The sequence below is a fragment of the Protopterus annectens genome, chromosome 1.part1 (assembly GCF_019279795.1).
Source record: "Protopterus annectens isolate FY-2018-M chromosome 1.part1, PAN1.0, whole genome shotgun sequence".
In the NCBI taxonomy this organism is placed as follows: Eukaryota; Metazoa; Chordata; order Ceratodontiformes; family Protopteridae; genus Protopterus; species Protopterus annectens.
Window position 1 is genome coordinate 992,851,868 of NC_056726.1, and position 22,527 is coordinate 992,874,394.

A 22,527-nucleotide genomic window follows, 5' to 3' on the forward strand; every position below is an offset into this window, starting at 1 on the left:
GCTCTCGGATTATGTAGCCCAGGTGGGTATGACCCTAGCCCTGAGCAGCATCCTACCATCCCCCAGAATGATACCACAGTACAAGCAGAAAATGATTGATTTCAACAATTGCTAGGTTTCTGGTGTCATTCTAAGGGGATCTAGTATCTGTCTGCCTGGGATGACATGATTGACAGACCTCTATGCTTTGCCAGAGATGGCCTGCATCTGTCACCACTGGGCCTCCGGATACTGGCCAAGGCTCTTGCCACCCCTATAGTGCCTTTTTTAGGTGGTGTTCCAAAGACCAAATTGCCACCATAACAGGTACAAACAAATGCAATCTGAGGGTCATGCTGCTCAATGCTAGAAGTCTAAATTTCAAAATCCACTCCTTAAATGGAGAACATTGACATTTGTGCCGTAATAGAGATGGTTCAAGGCAGCAGAAAGCACCACTGCACTACCAGGCTAGAACTCATTCCACACCTTTCGGCCCCAGAACTTGGACCGTAGCTCCAAAGGTGGTGGTGTTTCCATATTCATAAAGGATCTGCACACCTCCAGACTGGTAGCCCAACATAACACATCTGAGATACTTCAGGTGCAGCTACCATTGGGTAAGACAGTGATTCAGGTCATAGCCTGCTATAGGTCCCCAACCATGTCCCAAGATTCACACTCCACATTCCTAAGCACCATGGAGAATATTAGGGTCCAACCTAACACTCTCATACTGGGCGACTTCAACTACCCCTCCATTAACTGGGAAAACTACTCATGTACAGTACACTTGCCCAACGTTTCCTGAAATTCATTAATTCCAATGCCCTGGACCAGCTCATTCTTACCCCCACTAGAGGTGGCAAAATCCTTGACCTGGTCATTACTAACATGGGCGACTGTTGCTCTGCACCAGTAGTCATCTCATTCCTGGTTAGATCCAACCACAAACGAATCACCTTGGAAGTCCACCCCCCCCCCCCCACAAAGGTAACCACCATGAAAAACTTCTCCAAAGCTAACTTTGGGCTCCTAGAAACAGAGGTGGCTAACTTCACGGCACCCATTCAAATGGAGATCAGTTGCATGACCACTGAATCATACACCAATGCACTGTATGAACGTGTACACAAATGCATGGACCTCGCCATACCCAGTAGAATCGAGACACTCTCCTCCAAAAAAAAAAAAAAAGAAGCCAATCTGGTGGTCCCCTGCCATAAACAAACTCTACAACAGGAGGAGGAAACTGATGCGGAATAAGGTGAAGTTCCAAGACTGGAAAAACTCCCTTATCAGCCTTAACAAAAAGTTGAGATCCCTCATCAAATCCTCTAAAGCAAGCTATGAAAACAGAATTGCAGCAGATAGTAAAGAAAACCACAAGGCCTTCTATAGTTGCGTAAAGAATCTCCACGGCAATACCCACATTTGTTCTGAGCTACTGCACAATGGTACTTCCTATACCGAGCCAACAAATATTGTCAATATACTGGCCGACAGATTCAGTGCCAGCTTTACCCCTCCCCCCAAGGGACCAGTCACAATACCAGTAGATTGCCAGGCATCCAGCATTACTGCTGCACAGGTTATAACCGCACTGTCCAAGGCCAAGAATACAGCTTCTATGGGACCTGACAATATCCCTGACTGTGTTCTACATGAACTACAGAGTGAACTGGCACCTCACCTGTGTGCCCTGTTCGGTCGCAGCCTCACCTCAGGTTTTGTCCCTACCAAATGGCGCACTGCTACCATCATCCCTCTCCACAAAAGGGGAGCAACTACAGACCCTGGGAACTATCGCCCCATTAGCCTGACGAGTCTAATATGCAGAGCTATGGAATGCATCATCATGGACCTAATAAACAAGGATATAGGGACTCTCCAAACTCTGGATCCCACACAGTTTGGTTTTGGGAAGGGTAGATCATGCCTGCTCAACTTTGGTCAACTTTTTTGAGTCCCTCACCAGAGCTGTGGATGAAGGCAGGGTGGTTCATACAGCCTCCCTTGATCTGGACAAGGCCTTTGATACCATTCCCCACTCAGGAATCATCGAAAAATTCACTAAGCTAGGCATCAACCCCTATATCAATAGGTGGGTTGCAAACTGGCTCACAGGTAGAACCCACATTGTGAAAGTAGCTGAATCTAAGTCAGACTGCCATCCAGTCATGAGTGGAGTCCAATAGGGTTCGGTCCAGAGTCCTCTCCTGTTTGGTATCTACTTCTCTGAAGTCCAGGCCAACACGAAGGGACTCTGGCTGACAAAGTTAGCAGAATATTCCAAGTTGGGAGCTATTATTAACTCCCCGAGTGATGCTGACATCCTACAGAAAGGCCTCACTACAACCAACGACTGGTGTCAGAACCATGGCCTTAAGCTGAATGCCAAAAAAATGTGTCGCCATCCCCTTTGTGAAAAACCCAGTTTCCATGAATTACCACATCGATGGTAGTCCACTGAACACAGAAGGCGTTATAAGAGACTGGGAACACAGGTTGACAGCAACCTTTCTTTTGACCACAACATTGCCACTGTGGTCAGAAAGTCCTTCTATGTAGCACATCTCAGTACTAAAGGTTTTGCATCCAGGAAGAAAGTGGTCATTGTCTCCCTCTGCTCTTCCCTCATTAGGCCAGTAATTGAGTACAATGTCCCATTTGGCATGTACCTCACTAAACACCTGCAACAACTGGAGAGGCTGCAAAAGTATCTCGCAAAGAGGATCCTAGGCCTTTAAACATTTGTTCTATATGGACAGACTAAAAAAACTCCAGCTATTCTCTGTCTCATATTGCCTACTTAGAGGCGATCACTGCTTGATTTACAAAGCCATATCTGACCCAGCTCTGTTAGAAATGCTACATCTAAAGAAATCCCAATCTTTCCACACCACATGCCCCAGAGACCTCAACCTCATTACCACAATCAACAGAACATGCTGGAAGGACAGGTTCATAACCCAGAGACTGCCCATGCTATGGAATAGACTTGCCATACATCTTAAGCAGTGCACCTCACTGACCCTCTTCAAGAGAAATCTTGATGAGTGGATGGTTAATAGAAAAATTCACCCCGGGAATCACTCCAGTGGCTTTACTCGACAGAGGCACTGGGAACTAAGGTCGGGTGCCACGATGCCAGGGTAATCCTATGAGCTAGGCTTGTAAAGGCTCTAGGTCCATTGGCCTAGTACACACCTATGAACCTATGAAGCATAACCCTTAGAAAAATCATATGCTGTATTCTAAAACAAAATATTGCATCACCAAATACAGCTTATGTATTTCTTAAATTTGGAATTCATATTCTTCTGTGCACCGAAGTACAATTTCTGTAGATATATTTTAAAATCTGTGCAGAAGTCATTCAGGTTGTCATCGAAACATGTTGAACATATCTAACTTCATGGTGACATGCAAATTCATGCATAACTTAGAATGAAGTAATTGCTTAAAGAATCTCTCTTGACATTCTCATTTTTCTATGAACTACAAAATCTAAAAATGCATGAATGTTATCTATGCATCATCACAGTTCTGAAACATTACCACTGACAGCTGCTGTGTTTTAATTACTCACATAGTATCTAGTTAAGCAGTAACCCCCACGTAGGTTTGGGTATATCAGGATGTACCCAGTGTTGGAGTGGTTTGATCATGAGGGTGAAGCCCGAGTGATTAAACAAAGCCAACCCCTGGGCAAATCCTGATATACCCATACTCACAAATGGGTTATTGCTATTATACAGTGAACTTGTTTAAGAAAGAACTTTTCTTACCTTTCTTAAAGTCTTTGCATAATGGTGCCGTAGTGTTCCTCCATGTTGTGTCCTGTTCATCCTCATTTTTCTGATGTACTGCACATGCATATGTGAGTTATGTTTCCATGCTTGCACAGTACATAAGTGCTGTTGAAGCAGCAGAGAAATGAGAATCTCCATTGCTGTTTTTTTAGTGTGGATTTTCTAAAAGATATGAAGGCTGTATCTGAAATGTATGTCATAATTTGAGTTCAACTCCAGTGGCTTACTAGAAACTAATTTTTATTTGAAAAAGAGGAATGCTATTATGAAAAAATCTGGACATTCTGCAAAGATCGGGACAGTTGAGAGCTAAGAGAGTCTGCTGAGGTTTAAGGCAGGACAGAGCAGAAGAGCAAGGAAAATCAATATGTTTCTGTGTCTTTGCTTTTGCAGAACATACCTGCTTTGTCTTATATTTTGCTCTGGCCTCTGTAGCATATTCCTGTAGAAAAGCCTGGCTGCTGAGTGGTAGTTTAGCGGCTGGACTTTTTTCTATTGGTATATGCTCAATTTATTTACAACAGGCACATTTGTTGGGCTGTCCAATCGGTGTGCTTGTGTTTGAATAACAATGACCCATTATTGTACAGTCGATGTTATCATACACTTAACTTGCACATGTTTCAGATACGTATGCTTCAGTGCTAAAGGAATACCTTACATTTAAAAATCGCTGCTATTGCTAGTTCAGAAGGATTTACCTCGTAACTTCTCATGGCGGTTACCTTTAAGTAAATGTAAATTTTATCTGTCAGAAAGCATTCCTCCTTACATCCCCAGCCCCCCAGATATATTTATTTCTTTTGCATCAAAGATGCTTTCTGCACCATTGGGGACACTAGGTGTGGTCTTGCTGTGGTGACCTGCTTTACCATGAAGACAACTACTTCCTGCAATGTGCTGTTCGTCTATCAAATTGCATGTTACCTTTCCATTTATTCCATTGCTCTTCTGCCATTGATTCAGAATGACCATGCTCTAACTTAGTGCTTTCCTGTAGCATCTCTAGAGAATCTCTGACTTCCTGTGATATCTGTTTGGTGCAAGCTCCTTAACATATCTCTTTCTTGTCGTGTTTCATCCAAACGTACTGGCTAAATTCATTGGTTTTGCAAAGCCTTCAAGCATAGTTTGCAGACATATCTTCATAGGTTCATAGGTTCTTACTAGGCTATCTGCCCTAGGGCATTTATAAGCCTAGCCAGAATGTGTTTGGCTTTTGCCACCCATTTTAAATTTATTTTGCTATGCCCTTTTTCGAGGTTGGTATACTGTGCCTCTAACAGTGACACAGAAGTGATACCCGGAGTAAACCTACGATCTCCCATCCACTCATCAAGATTCCTCTTGAAGAGAGTCAATGAGGGACTCTGCCTAACCTGGACTGGGATTTTATTCCAGAGTGAAGGGAGCCTCTGGGTTATGAATCTGTCCCTCCAGCATGTCCTATTTATTTCAGTGCTGAGGTTCAAGTCTCTCGAGCGCGTAGCTCGATGGGATTTGGATTTTCTGAGGTGTAGCATGTCCATTAATTCCGGGTTGGACATGGCTTTATACGTCAGGCACAGATCGCCTCTGAACAGGCGGTATGCCACTGAGTAGAGCTGGAGTTTCTTTAACCGGGCAGCATATGGCATCTGTTTGAGTCCTTTGATCCTCTTGGTGAGGTACTTTTGGGGTCTTTCCAGTTGCTGCAGGGGTCTGGTAAGTTAAATCCCAAAAGGGGCATTGTACTCAATTATGGGCCTGATGAGGGATGAGTAAAGAGGCACAATGACCTCCCCTGATCTAGATGTGAATCCCTTCATGATTAGGTGGGCTATATAAAATGTTTTTCTAACCACTTTGGCCACATGGTTGTCAAATGAGAGATTGCTATCAACTTGGGTCCCTAATTACTTCTTCTGTACTTAATGGATTACCACCTATGTGGTAATTTGTGGGCACTTTGTTTTTGCCAAAGGGGATGACTATACACTTTTTGGCATTTAGCTTGAGGCCATGGCTCTGGCACCAGTTGTCTGTTTCTATGAGGCCCTTTTGGAAGATGCTTGTGTCGGCTGGAGAGTCGTCATCTGCGAACTTGGTCAGCCACAGTCCTTCCGAGTTGGCCTGTACCTCCGAGAAATATATACCGAACAAGAGAGGTCCCAGGACCGAGCCTTGTGGGACACCACTTGTAACTGGTTTGGAGTCTGACATGGCTCTAGCAATTCTAACAATGTGGGTTCTGTCCTTGAGCCAGTTTGCAATCCATCTAGTGACATAGGGGTTTATATTTAAGCTGGTGAGCTTATCTATAATGCCTGAGTGGGGTATTGTATCTAAGGCTTTTGCGAGGTCCAGGTAGGCTGTGTGGACCACCTTCCCCTCGTCAATGGCCTTGGTGACTGTTTCAAAGAAATGAAACGGGTTTAAGAGGCAGGATCTGCCCTTAACAAAGCCGAACTGGGTAGGATCCAGTGTTTGTAGGTCCCCAATATCTTTATTTATGAGGTCCATGATGATCCTTTCCATAGCTTTGCAGACCAAGCTAGTCAGGCTTATGGGGCGATTGTTTCCAGGATCCATTGAGGCACCACCTTTATGAAGAGGGACCACTGTTGCTGTATGCCACTCTTTGGGCACATATCCTGTAGTAAGGCTGAGATTGAACAGTAGTTTTATGTTTGGGTTTAGCTCTTCTTGGAGTTCATGTAGGACGCAGCCCGGGACACCGTCTGGTCCCATTACTGCTGTGTTTTTTGCTTTGGAGAGGGCGGCTCTTACCTGAGCATCTGAGATGTCAGGGGGGCAGCACTCTGCTGGGATAGATATTTGCCCTTTTGGTGGGGAGAAGTTTGCGCTGAACCTGTCAGCTAGGATGTTGGCAATGTCTGTGGGTTCGGTGTATTTTTTGTCATTTTGGACTAATTCTGAGCATATCTGGGAATTCCCACCCAGGTTCCTAACATGCGTTTATAAAGGATTCTGCGGTCTGGGCCGTATTTTCCACAGGCCCGGGGGCTTTGAAGGATTCCACCTCAGTTTTTAGGAGTGTGAAATTTGCTTTAGAGAAGTTTTTCACTGTGGTTTTCTGGGCAGGGGGTGGGGTCGGGATGTGAATATCCAGTGAGATTAGTTTATAGTCTGATCTTACCAGTGAGGGATACACTTCTGGTCTGGAGCATAGAGTCCCCATGTTGGTGATGATTTCTCTCTCTTTTAGCAATTAGTGTCTAATTACTTGTTGTGCATGCTTGTGTCTCTCATCTGTGATAGTAACTCACTGTGGAAGAGCTTCTTGGGGCTTTATGCTGTACCAAATACCATGGCAAATGACATATAAGTAACACAAGATATCAAAAAAGGCAAAATGGCAGCCAGGAGGCTGCAGATGGAGTTGTAGGCAAGAAATGGGGAGAACTATGGGCATCGTGCTTTGTTTATATGTGAAATGCTAAGGATCAGATTAAGTGTAAGGAAGGTCATCATCTTATGTGAAAGATTTTGACATTTGTGTTTTTTTTTTTTTTAATCAGTTGTTTACTGTATTGCTGCTGTTTGTTTTGGTTCTTCGCCTGGCTGTATGTCCCCCCACCCCCATTCATTTTTTTTCTTTATTTCCTAGGTCCTCGAGAGAAGCAGCTTGGATCAACGGGACTCGGTTTGCTTGTCACCTTAGCAACCTGTAATATCCACATACTCCATTCATTGATCACCATACTAGGAACATGGATTATTCTCAAAACTGCAAAGAGGTGAGACCGGTCCCGCCATCTCAAGTTTTGCCGTCTTAATTTTCTTTTGCCTGTCATATTGCTGACTTTTCTTCTTTTACTGTCCCCAAAGTTCATTGTGTTTGTGTTGTCCATTAACATTTTGATATTTGTATTTAAATACAGATTATAAATGCTGCCATTATGCTTTCAGACCACCGGAGCTCATATTTTTCATTCATTAGGTGCCAGTTGTTTCTAGACCTGTGTAGACGGCCATTCATTTGTCAGCATGTCCCTTTTCTGTCCAATTTGGGGATTGCTCTTCAGTTGAAAAAGAAAAGTGAAGCTTCCCTTGAAGGGTCATTGGATTTATATATGCATACATGTGTGGTTAAGCAAAGAACTGGCAGGCTCTAAAATGTCTGTTCCTCTGTCATAGTTTTTATTTCTTGTCTCCATAAAATTGTCCGCCTCAGCTTTTAAGGCTTTGATTATGTTTCTTGTGTGAGATTTTTCCATTTTGGGACTGTTTGCTTTACAAACCAGTGAGTTATCAGTCATTTCTGCTGGTACAGAGGATAAAGCCCTGACTGTGACACAAGTGTGACCCTCATGTGATTAGCAGTTCAGGAACCTGTTGGAGCTGTCATGGGGGTGGAGTGACAAGGCTCAGCCTGCTTCTCCCTGTCCTGGAGGAGGGTTTAGGATGACGTGATATAATGGTGTGTTGCTGTTTTAAGTCATTATGGAGATGGAGACTGAGAATGATGGCTGCATTGGAAAAACGAGTAAGATTGGACAACACTCGTCAACTTAGGAGTGGGGGAGGTAAGGCTTCTGGATCACACCTAATAACAGGCATTGGCCTATAAATACAAGTGGCAGCATGTAGGGGAGGGCACCAACACATCTGACATTACCCATTCTGTGAGTGGTTATGGCAGGTTTTCAGTTCTGTGTATGTGTCTCCCGTCTGTCACTCTCTCTCGTGCCATTCCCGTCTGTCACTCTCTCTCGTGCCATTTACTTTGTGCGGACCTTCTCAATCAGGAATACATCTGAACCAGTGACTGACTCACGGGAGGTGGAGTTCAAACCCTTGCCCGTATGTTGTACATTGTTAGAAAGAGATGAACCTAGCAACTAAAAGACTACAGTGTGTTGAAATAAAATAATAGTGATAATAATAATAATTATTATTATTATAGGTTCATAGGTAGGTACTAGGCTTTTGGCCCTAGGGTCTATATAATTCTTGCCAAACGGTACCCTGGCTTTTGTCACCCAAGAAAATAATTTTCCTGTGCCCCTGTCGAGCAGAGCCACAGAAGTGTTCCCCGGGGTGAATTTCCTATCTCCCATCCAATCGTCAAGATTTTTCTGGAAGAGTGCTAATGAGGAGCTTTGTTTGATATAGATAGGTAGTCTGTTCCAGAGTATGGGAAGTCTCTGGGACAGGAATCTATCCCTCCAGCATGTTCCGTTTATTGTGGTGACAAGGTTTAGGTCCCTAGAGCATGTAGCTCGGAGGGATTGGGATTTCTTTATGTGGAGCACGTCCAACAGCTCTGGGTTTGACATAGCTTTATATGTTAGGCAGAGGTCACCTCTGAGTAGGCGATATGCAACAGAGACAGTCTGCGTAGAGCATCTGTTTGAGGCTGGTAATCCTCTTTGTGAGATATTTCTGTGGCCTTTCCAGTTGTTGTAGATGTCTTGTGAGGTACATACCAAAAGGGGCATTGTACTCTATAATGGGTCTAATGAGTGATAAGTAGAGGGGTACAATGATATCTTTTTCCCGGATGAGAAACCTTTCGTGATGAGATGTGCCACGTAGAAGGATTTCCTGACTACTGTGGCGATGTGATTATCAGAGGATAGACTACTGTCCATCTGTGTCCCAAGGTCTCATCACATTTTGGCATTGAGCTTGAGGCCATGGCTTTGACACCAGGCATCTGAGTCAGTGAGGCCCTTTTGTAGGATGTCCACATCGTTAGGAGTTTTGATTATGGCTCCTAGTTTGCAGTCATCTCCGACCTTTGTTAGCCAAAGACCTTCTGTGTTAGCCTGTACTTCAGAGAAGTAGATACTAAACAGGAGAGGACCTAGGACTGAACCCTGTGGTACTCCACTTGTCACTGGTCTGAAGTTGGATTTAGAGTCTGCTACTTTCACAGTGTGGGCTCTATCAGTGAGCCAGTTGGCAAGCCATCTTGCGACATAGGGATTTATTATTATTATTATTATTATTATTATTATTATTATTAGTTGGATTGTTGGACCTAGCCTTAATAAAATCCCCAGAGATGTATTTGATATTTTGACTTTTGATAATTCTAGATTATTAAATAGGAGTTCATTTTTAAACGCTGTGGAAGTTTGGATGAGATCTCAAATTTGCATGTATGACAAAGTAAATAACTTCTGTAGCATAATGTAATTTTCTTTGTTCATAGAAAAATGTAATTTTTTATTTCAAATCTAGAGTCCTGTTCAAGGGAATCCAAGGAAGATGAACAATCTGATTTATGATGATATTAATTTTTTATAGGGATCCCATTATAGTGCACAGTGTTGTAATATTATCAGACTTGTGCGTAGCAGCGACAGCCTTTTGCTTTATAACACTTGTCCTGTTGTGCCCATTGATCTTGTAGTTTTCAAGGTTGTATTTGATTAGTACACGTTTAAAACTTAGTTTATAATCCGTCTTTATCCCAAAGTCAGAATAAGCTGTCACTTGTTTCATTATACCTCCTCCTAGTGCATTGTATTTCTTTTTACTGCTTGTTCATCCAGATAAAAGGAGGTCATTGTCCCACTGTAGTCATCCCTCATTAGACCCATTATAGAATACAATGCCCCATGTGGTATGTACCTCTCAAGACATCTGCAACAACTGGAAAGGCCGCAGAAATACCTCACTAAAAGAATCACAGGCCTAAAGCAGATACCCTATGCTGACCGTCTAAAAAAAACTCCAGCTATACTCTGTTGCATATCGTCTACTCAGAGGTGATCTCTGCTTAACATACAAAGCCTTGTCAAACCCAGAGCTGTTGGACATGCTACACTTAAAGAAATCCCAATCCCTCAGAGCCACACGCTCCAGGGATCTAAACCTTGTCATCACAATAAGCAAAACATGCTGTAGGTTCCTGACCCAGAGACTCCCCAGACTCTGGAATAGACTGCCATACATGTCAAGCAGAGCACCTTTTTGGTCCTCTTCAAAAGGAACCTTGATGATTGGATGGGAGATAGGAAGTTCACCCCAGGAATCATGTCAGTTGCCCTGCTAGACAGGGGTCCAGGGAAGTAAATATTGTGGGAACAATCCAGGGAATTGTTATGGCTAGGCTTGTACAGGCCCTAGGGCAGATGACCTAATACCAACCTATGAACCTGAACCTGAACCCCCCCCCCCCCCATTGAGGGCTGACTTGCTTGTACATACTAATACCTTAGTCATATAGCCATGGGGAAAAACAAAATGCCCCAAAAGGGTGAGTCAGTGCAGATACACAGAAGTTGTGCCATTAGTGATTCCCCCTGGCGAATGATTAAGAAGTGGCATCTGAGGTAGGTGTACTTGACACAAACCTCACTCTGTTTGTCTGGCACTATCAAGTAGTGCGATGACGCCCTAAGATAAGTTAGTTGCAGGTGCTGAAAGAGCATGGCAGAAAGTGTGGTAGATGACATCTTCCTCTTCTTGGGGGGGGGGGGTCGTGAGAGTGGTCAGACTTGCTGAAGCGTCAGCACAAACTGGAGAAAGAGATTCTTAAGTGGTGCTAGCATTGAGGGGTTATGGGTATCTGCATACTCACAGGGGAAGATGTTGCAGACCTTTGCATGTGTGAACCTGCACATTGGCTTCTGGAAGAGGTAAGGAAAAAAAAAAAGCCCTGATTGCTGACTGGTTGCCATCACCTCGCAGGAGATCAAGTGAACTGGAATTGATGTATTACAGAAGGGCGGATGGTTGGCAGGCTGTAGGTAGTAAAACTTCTATAGGAATAAAAAAACAGCTAATTTACACTTGACCAAGAGTAGGGAAGCCATAACGGATATCTGAAATTCCTATAACAATGTTATATTCAGCATTGACTAAAGCAGAAACATTGGCTGTGCTTTCTGCTTTAACCACATTTATCTTTCCTTTTTATCATTTTTAGCTTTCTCAGACTGTACAAGTAGGAGCTGAACACTTAGTTTTCCAGATGCTACAAAAAAAAAGTTGAATTTTTTAATGGTTGAAACTAGTTTATTTATTTATTTATTTATTTGCATTTGTTTACCAAGAGGTCTACTGGCCCAGAGTGAGCCCATTTTCAGTAGAGGCCCAGGGAAAAAAGCTCCAAAAACAAACACACACATGATAAAGCTACAGAATCAAAACAGAATCTAACAGCCATGATACTTAATATTAAATTGCAGATAGGTGATGCAATAAAATAAATAGTATACAAGTTATACAAATAATAGGTTGCAGTGAGTAATACTAAAATGATTTTAAATGTACAAGGCAAACACGAGTGCAGTTGATGACATAGAAGATTAGTGTATGTGTGAACTTGCAGTATTGCAGTAGAGAGGAAATGGAGCGGAGCAGTTAATTAGGCTTAGAGCATCAACTGTGTGGCAGCGAGATTAAAAAGAAGATATAATAGCTAAATGCTGATACATAGATTGTGTGTGGCTGGGTGACATTTATTTATTTTATTTTTATTTTACATTTGTTAACCGGGAAATTCTGACTGGACCAGGGCCATTTTCAGCGGAGGCCTGGGGAGAAAAGTTCCAACATCAAGTTATACAAATACAGTACATCCAACATAATACACAAAACCGGTTACATCATGTATGCTGAGCATAGTAAAATAACAAGAAATTTAATAAAAACACTCCAGGTAAAAAAAGATATAGAACATGGGTAAAAAGACAATGTCAGTTATACATTGGTAAGAAATATAATCAAGTAAGATTCTACAGTTAAAAGTACCCTTTCAGATGACCAAGCCTACAGGGGATCAGAGCTCCAACATGTGATCAGAGAGGAATTTGGGGAGATAATATTAAGAGTTGGATGGAAGCACTGAAAATAAAAATACATATATATCTATGAGGAGTCAGAGCAACAAGTGAGATAGGGAGGAAGGAGAGGATGAACTGGGGAAGTAGAAAGGCTAGGAATATTGGATTTTATTATAGTCCGTGCTGGTACATGTATATAGCCAATGAAATTAGGTGTTGTACACCTAATAGTAGTACAATTAAACTGTTTTGAGTATATATTTGATAACTGGATGAGTAAGTTTGGATAACGGATGTCTGCCCAGTAATTCTTGCATTTATTTACAGAGAAGTAATACTGAAAAAAAATTGACTATTGGACTGTGACTACTGCAGTTTTGGTTCTGCTTTGTAGGCTAATCTGTGCTTATAATTTTTATATTAACTTTGGTGACCTAGTCCATATGATGTTTTTGTCTCTTGAACTGTGTTAACAGTCATTTGTGTGAACTGTTTAGAAACATTGTGACTTAACATGCTGGAATCAAATTTTGTGGTGACTCTCTCCCTCTCTTGTCTCTCTGCAGATACTGTCCGAGTCTCACCCTCTTCTGGACTTTCTCCTATCTGTTTTTTTTCCGCATGGTAACATATTTTGGATTGCCAGCACATACGCCCTTTGCTAATGCTGTCCAGCTCCTTCTAACTCTTAAGGTAAGATTATGAAGTGGGCTTTAGATTCTGTTAAGAGGTGGGGCAAGATTTTTTTTTTTTTTTTTCATCTCTCACATGCGTACTCACTTTTTTGTAAACTTTCAGAATAGACTGTCCTGTTTCATTGCTGAGGATTCTCACAGGAATTTTATCACAGTTCAAAGTTGTCCATTGATTCTGTACTCACTGGGTACTTCACTTTGATTAAACATTCAAACCTTTATGTTTTGGGTGAACTGTGGAAATAAGAAAAATATGCATTTAAACGTGTAGCATATTTGTGGCTCTGAAGGCTAGAAACTCCCGCTAACCAACATTCTGTGTCATGGCTCTGTGAGGTGCTGTCTAGGTGACTTCTAAATTTCAGTGTCTAGGTGTTCCCCTATCCCACTACATTGAGACATGGATGGCTTAAAAACCTCAGCTTTGGCCGGCTAAGAACTTGCTGTATTCAACTGGACGTATAAGAGAATTTAAGTACCTTTATCTGCACTTTTTTTTTCAAAAAAATACAGTATTTAAATTGATTTTAACTGTGTTGCAGGAATATTAACTGAACTGGAAGTTTTGACTCTGCTCTTCAGTTAGTCCCACCTACCCTCCCTGTTTTTGTTTTGGTGTTAATCTTAGTGGCCTTGAAACTGCCCGCCCCTCTTGTAAATTTGTGTTTGGATACTCCTTCTGGGCCCATCTCATTTGCTCACTCAATTGAGTGCAGTGAGATCATATTCTGATTTCAGGCACTCCTACTGTGTACAAAGAGAGCATCTGGGAAGCAGAAAAAAAAATTAAGCTTGTTTCCTGTCTTTCCTGTTAAGTGGTATAGACTATTTGTAGGCTTCTGAGCCCCCAAGCCCTTCTGTGTTGGAGGGAAGCCTTCTAGCTTAGTTTTTTTTTCTCTTATAACTAGCCAGTTTTCTAGTTTCAGCACTCAAATCTGTTTCTTTGATCTCAGCACTTGTTCAGAAAAAAAAAATTTAATCTGCTTTTACTGTACTTGTGTTTCTACCTACTTTATTTATTGGTGTAACTCATTCTAAGCCTTTTGATTTAAACGCTTGGGCTTCGGACCAGTTGTTTTGCACTGAGAGGGTTTGTGGTCTGCTCTGTAGTGGCAGAACAGAGCTTACATCCTTCTAGGTTGGGAACTGCTGATTGACGGCTCAGTGTCTGTTAATTCTAAAAGTGTATTTAATTCTGATTTAAGCACTTGGGCTTTCAGGCCAGTTATTTTACATTGAGGGTTCTTGGTCTGCACTCTTGTGGGAGGAGAGGCTGGACTCTGTCCTTCTGAGCTGGGAATTTCTGGTTAAAGGCTTATAGTGCATGCATATCTGAACTGCTTCTTACTGAAGTTGGTGCGCCTTGTTTGCTGTGGCATAGACTGGATTCGGGCCTGCTGGACCTTGCTTTGTTTGTGTAATTTGACTAATCCAGGCATGCTCTAAAGTATTCAATTGTATTTATTACTGCTTGGTAGTAACTTGATTAAAGTATAGCTATCATTCTAAGTCTTTTGGATTAAGCACTTGGGCTTCAGACCAGTTGTTTTACATTAGGAAGGTTTGTGGCATGCACTGTGGTGGCAGGACAGGTAGCTTTCATCCTTCTAAGTTGGGAACTGCTGATTGAGAGCCCAGTGTCTGTTATTCTTAGTGTATTAGTTCTGGTTTAAGCACTTGGGCTTCAGGCCAGTTATTTTACATTAAGAAGGTTCGTGGTCTGCACTCTTGTGGGAGAAGAGGCTGGACTCTGCCCTTCTGAGCTGGGAATTTCTGGTTAAAGGTTTATAGTGCCTGAATATTTGAACTGTATCTTACTGAAATTGGTACACCTTGTTTGCTGTCGCATAGACTAGATCCAGGCCTGCTGAATCTAGCTTTGTTTATGTGCTTGTTGTTTGCTTGTTATTTCCCTGGAATGCTAATTCCACCTAATACGCGGCTTCTCAGCGCTTCTGTGGATCACTAGTGATATCTGCATTGCTTACTGTACTTATTTCCTTGTTTCACTTGAAAGAAAGTTACTGTTTGTTGTTTTTGCATTTAAGTTACCTGTAACACATTTCACGTAAGTTACCTGGCACTTGCTCACTAAAGCAATTATATAAGTCAGCACTAAAAATTAAAAGCACTACACCCTCACTCCCCACTGGCCCTTGTTTTCAATTATTAAGGAATTCCCAAAATTATTCTAGCATGTCCAAAGGTCAGTTGTCAATCTCCTCTCCGGTCTAGCTGGTGAATCTGGGGAATCTTGAGGCAATGTTACAACTGCCTCATGTACACAGACAACCCTCTCCTCCTCCCAACAAATTCCAACACGTGAGAGATGCAACCATATAGCCAAACTGGAGGCTAAGCTCTCTCAACTCCGTACTGGCATAACCAGTCAGGAGGAGAAGGAAACCACACTCACTACAATTCCAGTCTCACATAGACCTACCACGACAGCAAACCAAACACATAATCACACAAAAACATACTCGGAGGCTCTAAATAAAGATCTGCCTAAGCAGCAGAGACCTCCAAAGCAGACACCCAAGCAACCGCTACCCCAAAACAAAACACGTGCAACACATATCTCACAAAGCCAGTGTGCTGAACAGTCACAGCCCTTAAGACTAAACAACACACCTGATACACTTGTAATAGGTGACTCTATCGTCAGGCACACTGACGTCCCGCTCACCAGGCTGAACAAGGAGATTGTCACGGTGAGCAGCCTGTCGGGCGCTAGGATCCGCCACATAACACAAGCACTCAGGTCACTCCAAGGCAAGTACAAATATGACTCTGTCATTGTCCATGCTGGTGTGAATGACCTGAGACGCACCTCCTGGACTACATGAAAAGAGACATAAAGGAGCTCTCTGAGCATGTAGCCCAGGCCGGTATGACCCTGACCTTGAGTAGCATCTTACCCTCACCAAGAATGATGCCACAATATGAAGACAAGATGATCAATTTCAACAATTGGCTTAAGTACTGGTGTCATTCAAAGGGGATCCAATGCCTGTCAGCTTGGGATGATATGCTCGACAAGCCACGATGCTTCGCTAGGGACGGCTTGCACCTGTCACCCCTGGGCTTTCAGATATTGGCAAAGGCTCTTGCTACCCCCATAGTGCCTTTTTTAGGCAAGGCTCAAAAGACAAACCCACCTCCATAGGTATCACAAGGGATAAGAGTAATGCTACTCAACGCCAGAAGTCTAAACCTCAAGATGCACGCACTCGAAACTCTCCTTAGCATGGAGAACATTGATATCTGTGCAGTAACAGAAACCTGGTTCAGGGCTGCCGAGAGCACCCCAGCACTACCAGGTTATACCTCATACCATGCTTTTCGGCCCCAAAACTTGGACCGAATCACAAAAGGAGGGGGAGTATTGATATTCATTAAAGATACCCACACCTCCAGGTTGGTGGCAAAGCACGAAGCATCAGAGACTATCCATGTGCAACTAACAGTGGGTAAAACTGCCTTCCAGTTTATAGCCTGCTACAGACCACCCTCCCAAACCCAGGAACCCCACTCGGCCTTCCTGAGAACACTGGAAAATATGAAGGTCTCTCCACCATTATATTGGGCGACTTCAACTACCCAAACATAGACTGGGAGCATTACTCTAGCTCCAACACCCTAGCCCAAAGGTTCCTAGAATTTATAAACTCAAATGCTATGGAACAACTTGTTACCACTCCCACAAGAGGGGAAAACATACTGGACCTGATAATCACCAACATGGGGACTCTATGCTCCAGACCAGAAGTGTATCCCTCACTGGTAAGATTAGACCATAAACTAATCTCACTGGATATTCACATCCCGACCCCACCCCCTGCCCAGAAAACCACAGTGAAAAACTTCTCTAAAGCAAATTTCACACTCCTCAAAACCGAGGTGGAATCCTTCAAAGCCCCCGGGCCTGTGGAAAATACGGCCCAGACCGCAGAATCCTTTATAAACGCATTCTATGAACACCTTCAGGAATGCATGGATCATGCGATCCCTAATAAAACCAAGACCCAATCCTCCAAAGGCAGATGTCCTGTCTGGTGGACCCCAGCCATAAACAAACTATACAATAGAAGGAGAAAGCTACTAAATGATAGAGCAAAATCCCAAAAGGGAAGGCATCACTGATCAGTATTAGCAAAAAAACTACGGGCACTCATAAAATTGTCTAAGGCCAGCTTCGAGAGAAAAATTGCACAGGACACTAAGGATAATCACAAGGCTTTCTTTAGTTATGTTAGGAACCTGGGTGGTAATTCCCAGATATGCTCAGAATTAGTCCAAAATGACAAAAAATACACTGAACCCACAGACATTGCCAACATCCTAGCTGACAGGTTCAGTGCAAACTTCTCCCCCCCCTCCCCACCAAAAGGGCAAATATCTATCCCAGCAGAGTGCTGCCCCCCTGACATCTCAGATGCTCAGGTAAGAGCCGCCCTCTCCAAAGCAAAAAACACAGCATCAGTGGGACCAGACGGTGTCCCGGGCTGCGTCCTACATGAACTCCAAGAAGAGCTAAACCCAAACATAAAACTACTGTTCAATCTCAGCCTTTACTACAGGATATGTGCCCAAAGAGTGGCGTACAGCAACAGTGGTCCCTCTCCATAAAGGTGGTGCCTCAACAGATCCTGGAAACATCGCCCCATAAGCCTGACTAGCTTGGTCTGCAAAGCTATGGAAAGGATCATCATGGACCTCATAAATAAAGATATTGGGGACCTACAGACACTGGATCCTACCCAGTTCGGCTTTAAGGGCAGATCCTGCCTCTTAAACCTGGTTGATTTCTTTGAAACAGTCACCAAGGCCATTGACGAGGGGAAGGTGGTCCACACAGCCTACCTGGACCTCTCAAAAGCCTTCAATTCAATACCCCACTCTGGCATTATAGATAAGCTCACCAGCTTAAATATAAACCCCTATGTCACTAGATGGATTGCAAACTGGCTCAAGGACAGAACCCACATGGTTAGAATTGCTTGAGCCATGTCAGACTCCAAACCAGTTACAAGTGGTGTCCCACAAGGCTCAGTCCTGGGACCTCTCTTGTTCGGTATATATTTCTTGGAGGTATAGGCCAACACAGAAGGACTGTAGCTGACCAGGTTCGCAGACGACTGCGAACTGGGTGCCATAATAGACTCTCCAGCTGACACAAGCATCCTCCAAAAGGGCCTCCTAGAAACAGACAACTGGTGCCAGAGCCATGGCCTCAAGCTAAATGCCAAAAAGTGTATAGTCATCCCCTTTGGCAAAAACAAAGTGCCCGCAAATTACCACATAGGTGGTAATCCATTAAGTACAGAAAAAGTAATTAGGGACCTGGGGACCCAAGTTGATAGCAATCTCTCATTTGACAACCACGTGGCCAAAGTGGTTAGAAAAACATTTTATATAGCCCACCTAATCATGAAGGGATTCACATCTAGATCATGGGAGGTCATCGTGCCTCTTTACTCATCCCTCATCAGGCCCATAATTGAGTACAATGCCCCTTTTGGGATGTACCTTACCAGACACCTGCAGCAACTGCAAAGACCCCAAAAGTACCTCACCAAGAGGATCAAAGGGCTCAAACAGATGCCATATGCTGCCCAGTTAAAGAAACTCCAGCTCTACTCAGTGGCATACCGCCTGCTCAGAGGCGATCTGTGCCTGACGTATAAAGCCATGTCCAACCCGGAATTAATGAACATGCTGCACCTCAGAAAATCCAAATCCCATCGAGCTACGTGCTCGAGAGACTTGAACTTCAGCACTGAAATAAATAGGACATGCTGGAGGGACAGATTCATAACCCAGAGGCTCCCTTCACACTGGAATAAAATAGTCCAGGTTAGGCAGAGTCCCTCATTGACTCTCTTCAAGAGGAATCTTGATGAGTGGATGGGAGATCGTAGGTTTATCCCGGGTATCGCTTCTGTGTCCCTGTTAGACAGAGGCACAGTATACTAACCTCGAAAAAGGGCATAGCAAAATAAATTTAAAATGGGTGGCGAAAGCCAAACACATTCTGGCTAGGCATATAAATGCCCTAGGGCAGATAGCCTAGTATGAACCTATGATGATGGGGACCTTTGTGCCCTTCTAGTGAAGTCCAGGTATTTTATTTGTATTCATTGTGATAAACCCATATGCATAATCAACCCTGGTTACCCATACTAGTATGTGATATGCCTGTGTGGCAGGTAAAAATCTCATTTTGTTTTGTCTGCCATTCCTATTGTTTGGCAGATTAATGTGTTCAGTGAGTACAGCTGGTAGTAAGTGCTTTCTTTGTGCCAGCATGACCTCCTCATTGTACAGCACCTCTTCGTACAGCTGAACAAATATTTTTTTTATGAGTATGACACACAATGCACTTCAACAGGAATTCCCTTGGTGATTTACGGAATGATTGACAGTCTGTTTTGAATATAATACATCAGTCATCTGTCGACTGGTTTGTTTACATAATTGCACAAAAGACCATGCATTAAGGGAATATGAATTAATTCAGATGTCTGCTTCTTTTTTTTCCTTAGTTGGTAAGTGTGGCCAGTGATATCCAAGAATTCCGCCAGGTGAAGAAACAAGAAGTGACTTCATTCAGCAAATCCCCCCTGACTGGTCTGATTTCCAGCGAGCCTAGCATGTGGGAATTACTGTGCTACAGTTACTGCTACATTGGAATAATGACAGGTGATTGAGACAGTAAATATTTCAATGTACAGAGAAAGGGTTAAGACAGCATCAGTTTTTTTGTTGTCTTCATGTGGGTCGACAGTGCAGGAGTCAAGTCTGTGTTAAGTAATGTTTAACTGAATGAAAGAATTAATTTGATTTAACAGTTTTGCAGTTTATACATGTCACAGAGAGGTAGATGTTTATATTCTAGTAGATTTTTCAATATTTAGATTTTTTATCTTCTGGTATTACTTTGTGAATAACTTTTGCAGCAAGTACCACCTCTAGGAAAGGCACTTGTTTCAGAATCCCATAGCAAACCTCTCTTCTTCATAAGTTGGCTAATGATTTACGTAATAATTTGATTGCTTGTATGTATTGTTAATAAGCAAATTCATCAGATATAAAATGTCATTTTCCTGGTTAGGGCGACTAGGCCTGTGGACATCATATTTTGAGGAGAGGATCCATACCTTGAGGATCTTTTGTCTGGGACCCAGCTTGGAACTTCAAATGCTTTTAGAAAACTTTTTTTGAGGCATGCCTTTTTTGCAGTAAATGTCCACAGAATAGAGGTTTTCCATTTTCTGTGCAACTCCTTCAGCTTTTAGAGAAGTATGAGGATTCTCTTTAGAGCTAAACTATGTAAGCAGCTAGTGTCAGGAGTCCCATACATCTCAACTGTACAGATTTTCGCAGAATGTCCAGATTTCTGCCTCATATTGTTGGTCGGTTTCTCATAAAATTGTGGTTTTCTGGCAAATCACTGGTAAATCATTGAGGGTTGAAGTCAGAAAATGACAAGACATTTGAGTTTCAGACTTCATAGCCTTCAGAAAATTCATGCTAATGCAAAATCTGTTATATAAACATTCTACATTTGTAATAGCAATATTTAAAAAGTGTCCTTATTTTTGAGCTTTATCCCCCCATTATTTGCAGCTTTGTCAAGATTTTTTTGTTCTAATAGGTTGAGAGATATGGTCAGGACATTTTGAAAAAGTTTTGGAAAGGGGGTAGATTATTACAAAAGAATTAGAAAAAAGTAGCAGAAGAAAGAAAGCATTCTCAAATAAAAGTACTAGAAGCTGTGAATAAAGTACTCCTGGTATGATAAAAAATGTGCTTTGAGAGCAGAATTCAGAAAAAGTAGGTTTGGGCAGATTTGGAGCCTGACAGAGCTAGCCAATAAAGTTCTTCCTTTTGCAGAAGAACTGTAAATAAACTGGTGAGAGAGTGAATACTGTAAATTAGAGTGACTGGAGAAATGACTGCATGCATTGCACTAAATGGTAGTGCTGGCAAAGGTGAATAGTTATTGACAGTCTGGTCAGGCTGATATTGCTGGTTGGGTTTGACAGATGGTCTTGGGTAGTATGAGTGGCCAGTGTGGTTGTACACAAGGAATATGTGATGAGGTGGGACCATCAATGGAAGCAGACAGGGGGAACCTAGCTGGATAGTTACGGGGATTGCTGAGACGGACAAGGTCAAGAATAAGAGCCTCACAGGAAGATGTGCAGAACAGATGCAAGTGGGACAACTTGCAGTTAATAGGGTTGCCAGAGTGGATGGAGGGAGACAACTCTTGCATCTTTGGGGGTATAAAGTCAGTTTAATCCAGGGTATGCTTTTGCGTGAAATACACAGAATGGAAATTGCCAACATGAGTACTTGGAGACCCAGGCATTTGATCATTTGATTATAAAATGTCATTCATTCTAGGCAAAGGTATGATCTCTGTCAAATATAGCAGATGTTGTCAGACCACAAGGTGCATGTGGTTGTAGACTGTGTGTTTGACAACTTTGCGTTGCTTTGGCTTTTTAACTTTTTCACACAACATCTTAGGGAGTGCTTTAAGTTAAATTGGTTTCTCCAGCCTCTCCTTTGTTGTGGCATGAAGGGGCAGAGATTTTTTTTTTTTTTTTTACCAGCCATCTCTCTGTGATAGAGAAATAAAGACCTGGTGGTGACCCAGAAGACCCAAGTTCATTTAGTAGCTGTGACACTGAAAGAGGCGGTTGGGGGAGGTGAGAGTGAGCACCTTATGACTACTCACCCATCCTTGGAGGAATTTTTCCCATTCACCCAAATTCTTTGTCTGCAGATGGAGGCTTGCTCAACATTGGCCACAGGACCAGGGGAATGTGGATATGGTATTCTAGGCCAATGACAGTAGCCCGTGTAGGTGTATGGGCATACTAGAGAGGGTAGTTGAACCCCAGTGTGGTCATGTAGCTGTTCTGATGTTATACACTGGGGGGGGCAGAGGTACAGACCTATTCACAATACCCTTGATTCCTGTCTGTTTGCTTTCGTGCAAGGATGGAAAGGATGATGATTGTCAGGTATGGGGGGTGTCTTACAAAAGTTTGCTTTGTGCCTCCATTAAATAAAGTACAGATGTTTCATATGAGAGAATTGGTAGCCAGGGGAAGTAATGGCAGATGGAGATTTGCTTATGGAATAAGTAAATACAGTGGTTTATAATTGTGCTTGGCAAGCAAGATCAGTGGAGAGCTGAAGGAAAAGCAGGAAGATGGGGGAAAGCCATGTAACAGAACAGTATAGGGCAAGTAGGCCCACCAAACTGCAGAACTC

At 42.7% G+C, this 22,527-nt stretch overlaps 1 protein-coding gene across 2 annotated transcripts in view; it reads left to right on the forward strand.

Moving 5' to 3' along the window:
* MBOAT7 (membrane bound O-acyltransferase domain containing 7) overlaps positions 1–22,527 on the forward strand; it is a 303,330-nt gene that overhangs the window by 26,299 nt on the left and 254,504 nt on the right. For both annotated transcript variants that reach the window (XM_044079454.1, XM_044079462.1), the window contains 3 exons: positions 7,405–7,534; positions 13,105–13,231; positions 19,782–19,938. In XM_044079454.1, coding sequence (XP_043935389.1) covers positions 7,405–7,534; positions 13,105–13,231; positions 19,782–19,938 — 414 coding nt within the window. The remainder of the gene's footprint in view (positions 1–7,404; positions 7,535–13,104; positions 13,232–19,781; positions 19,939–22,527) is intronic.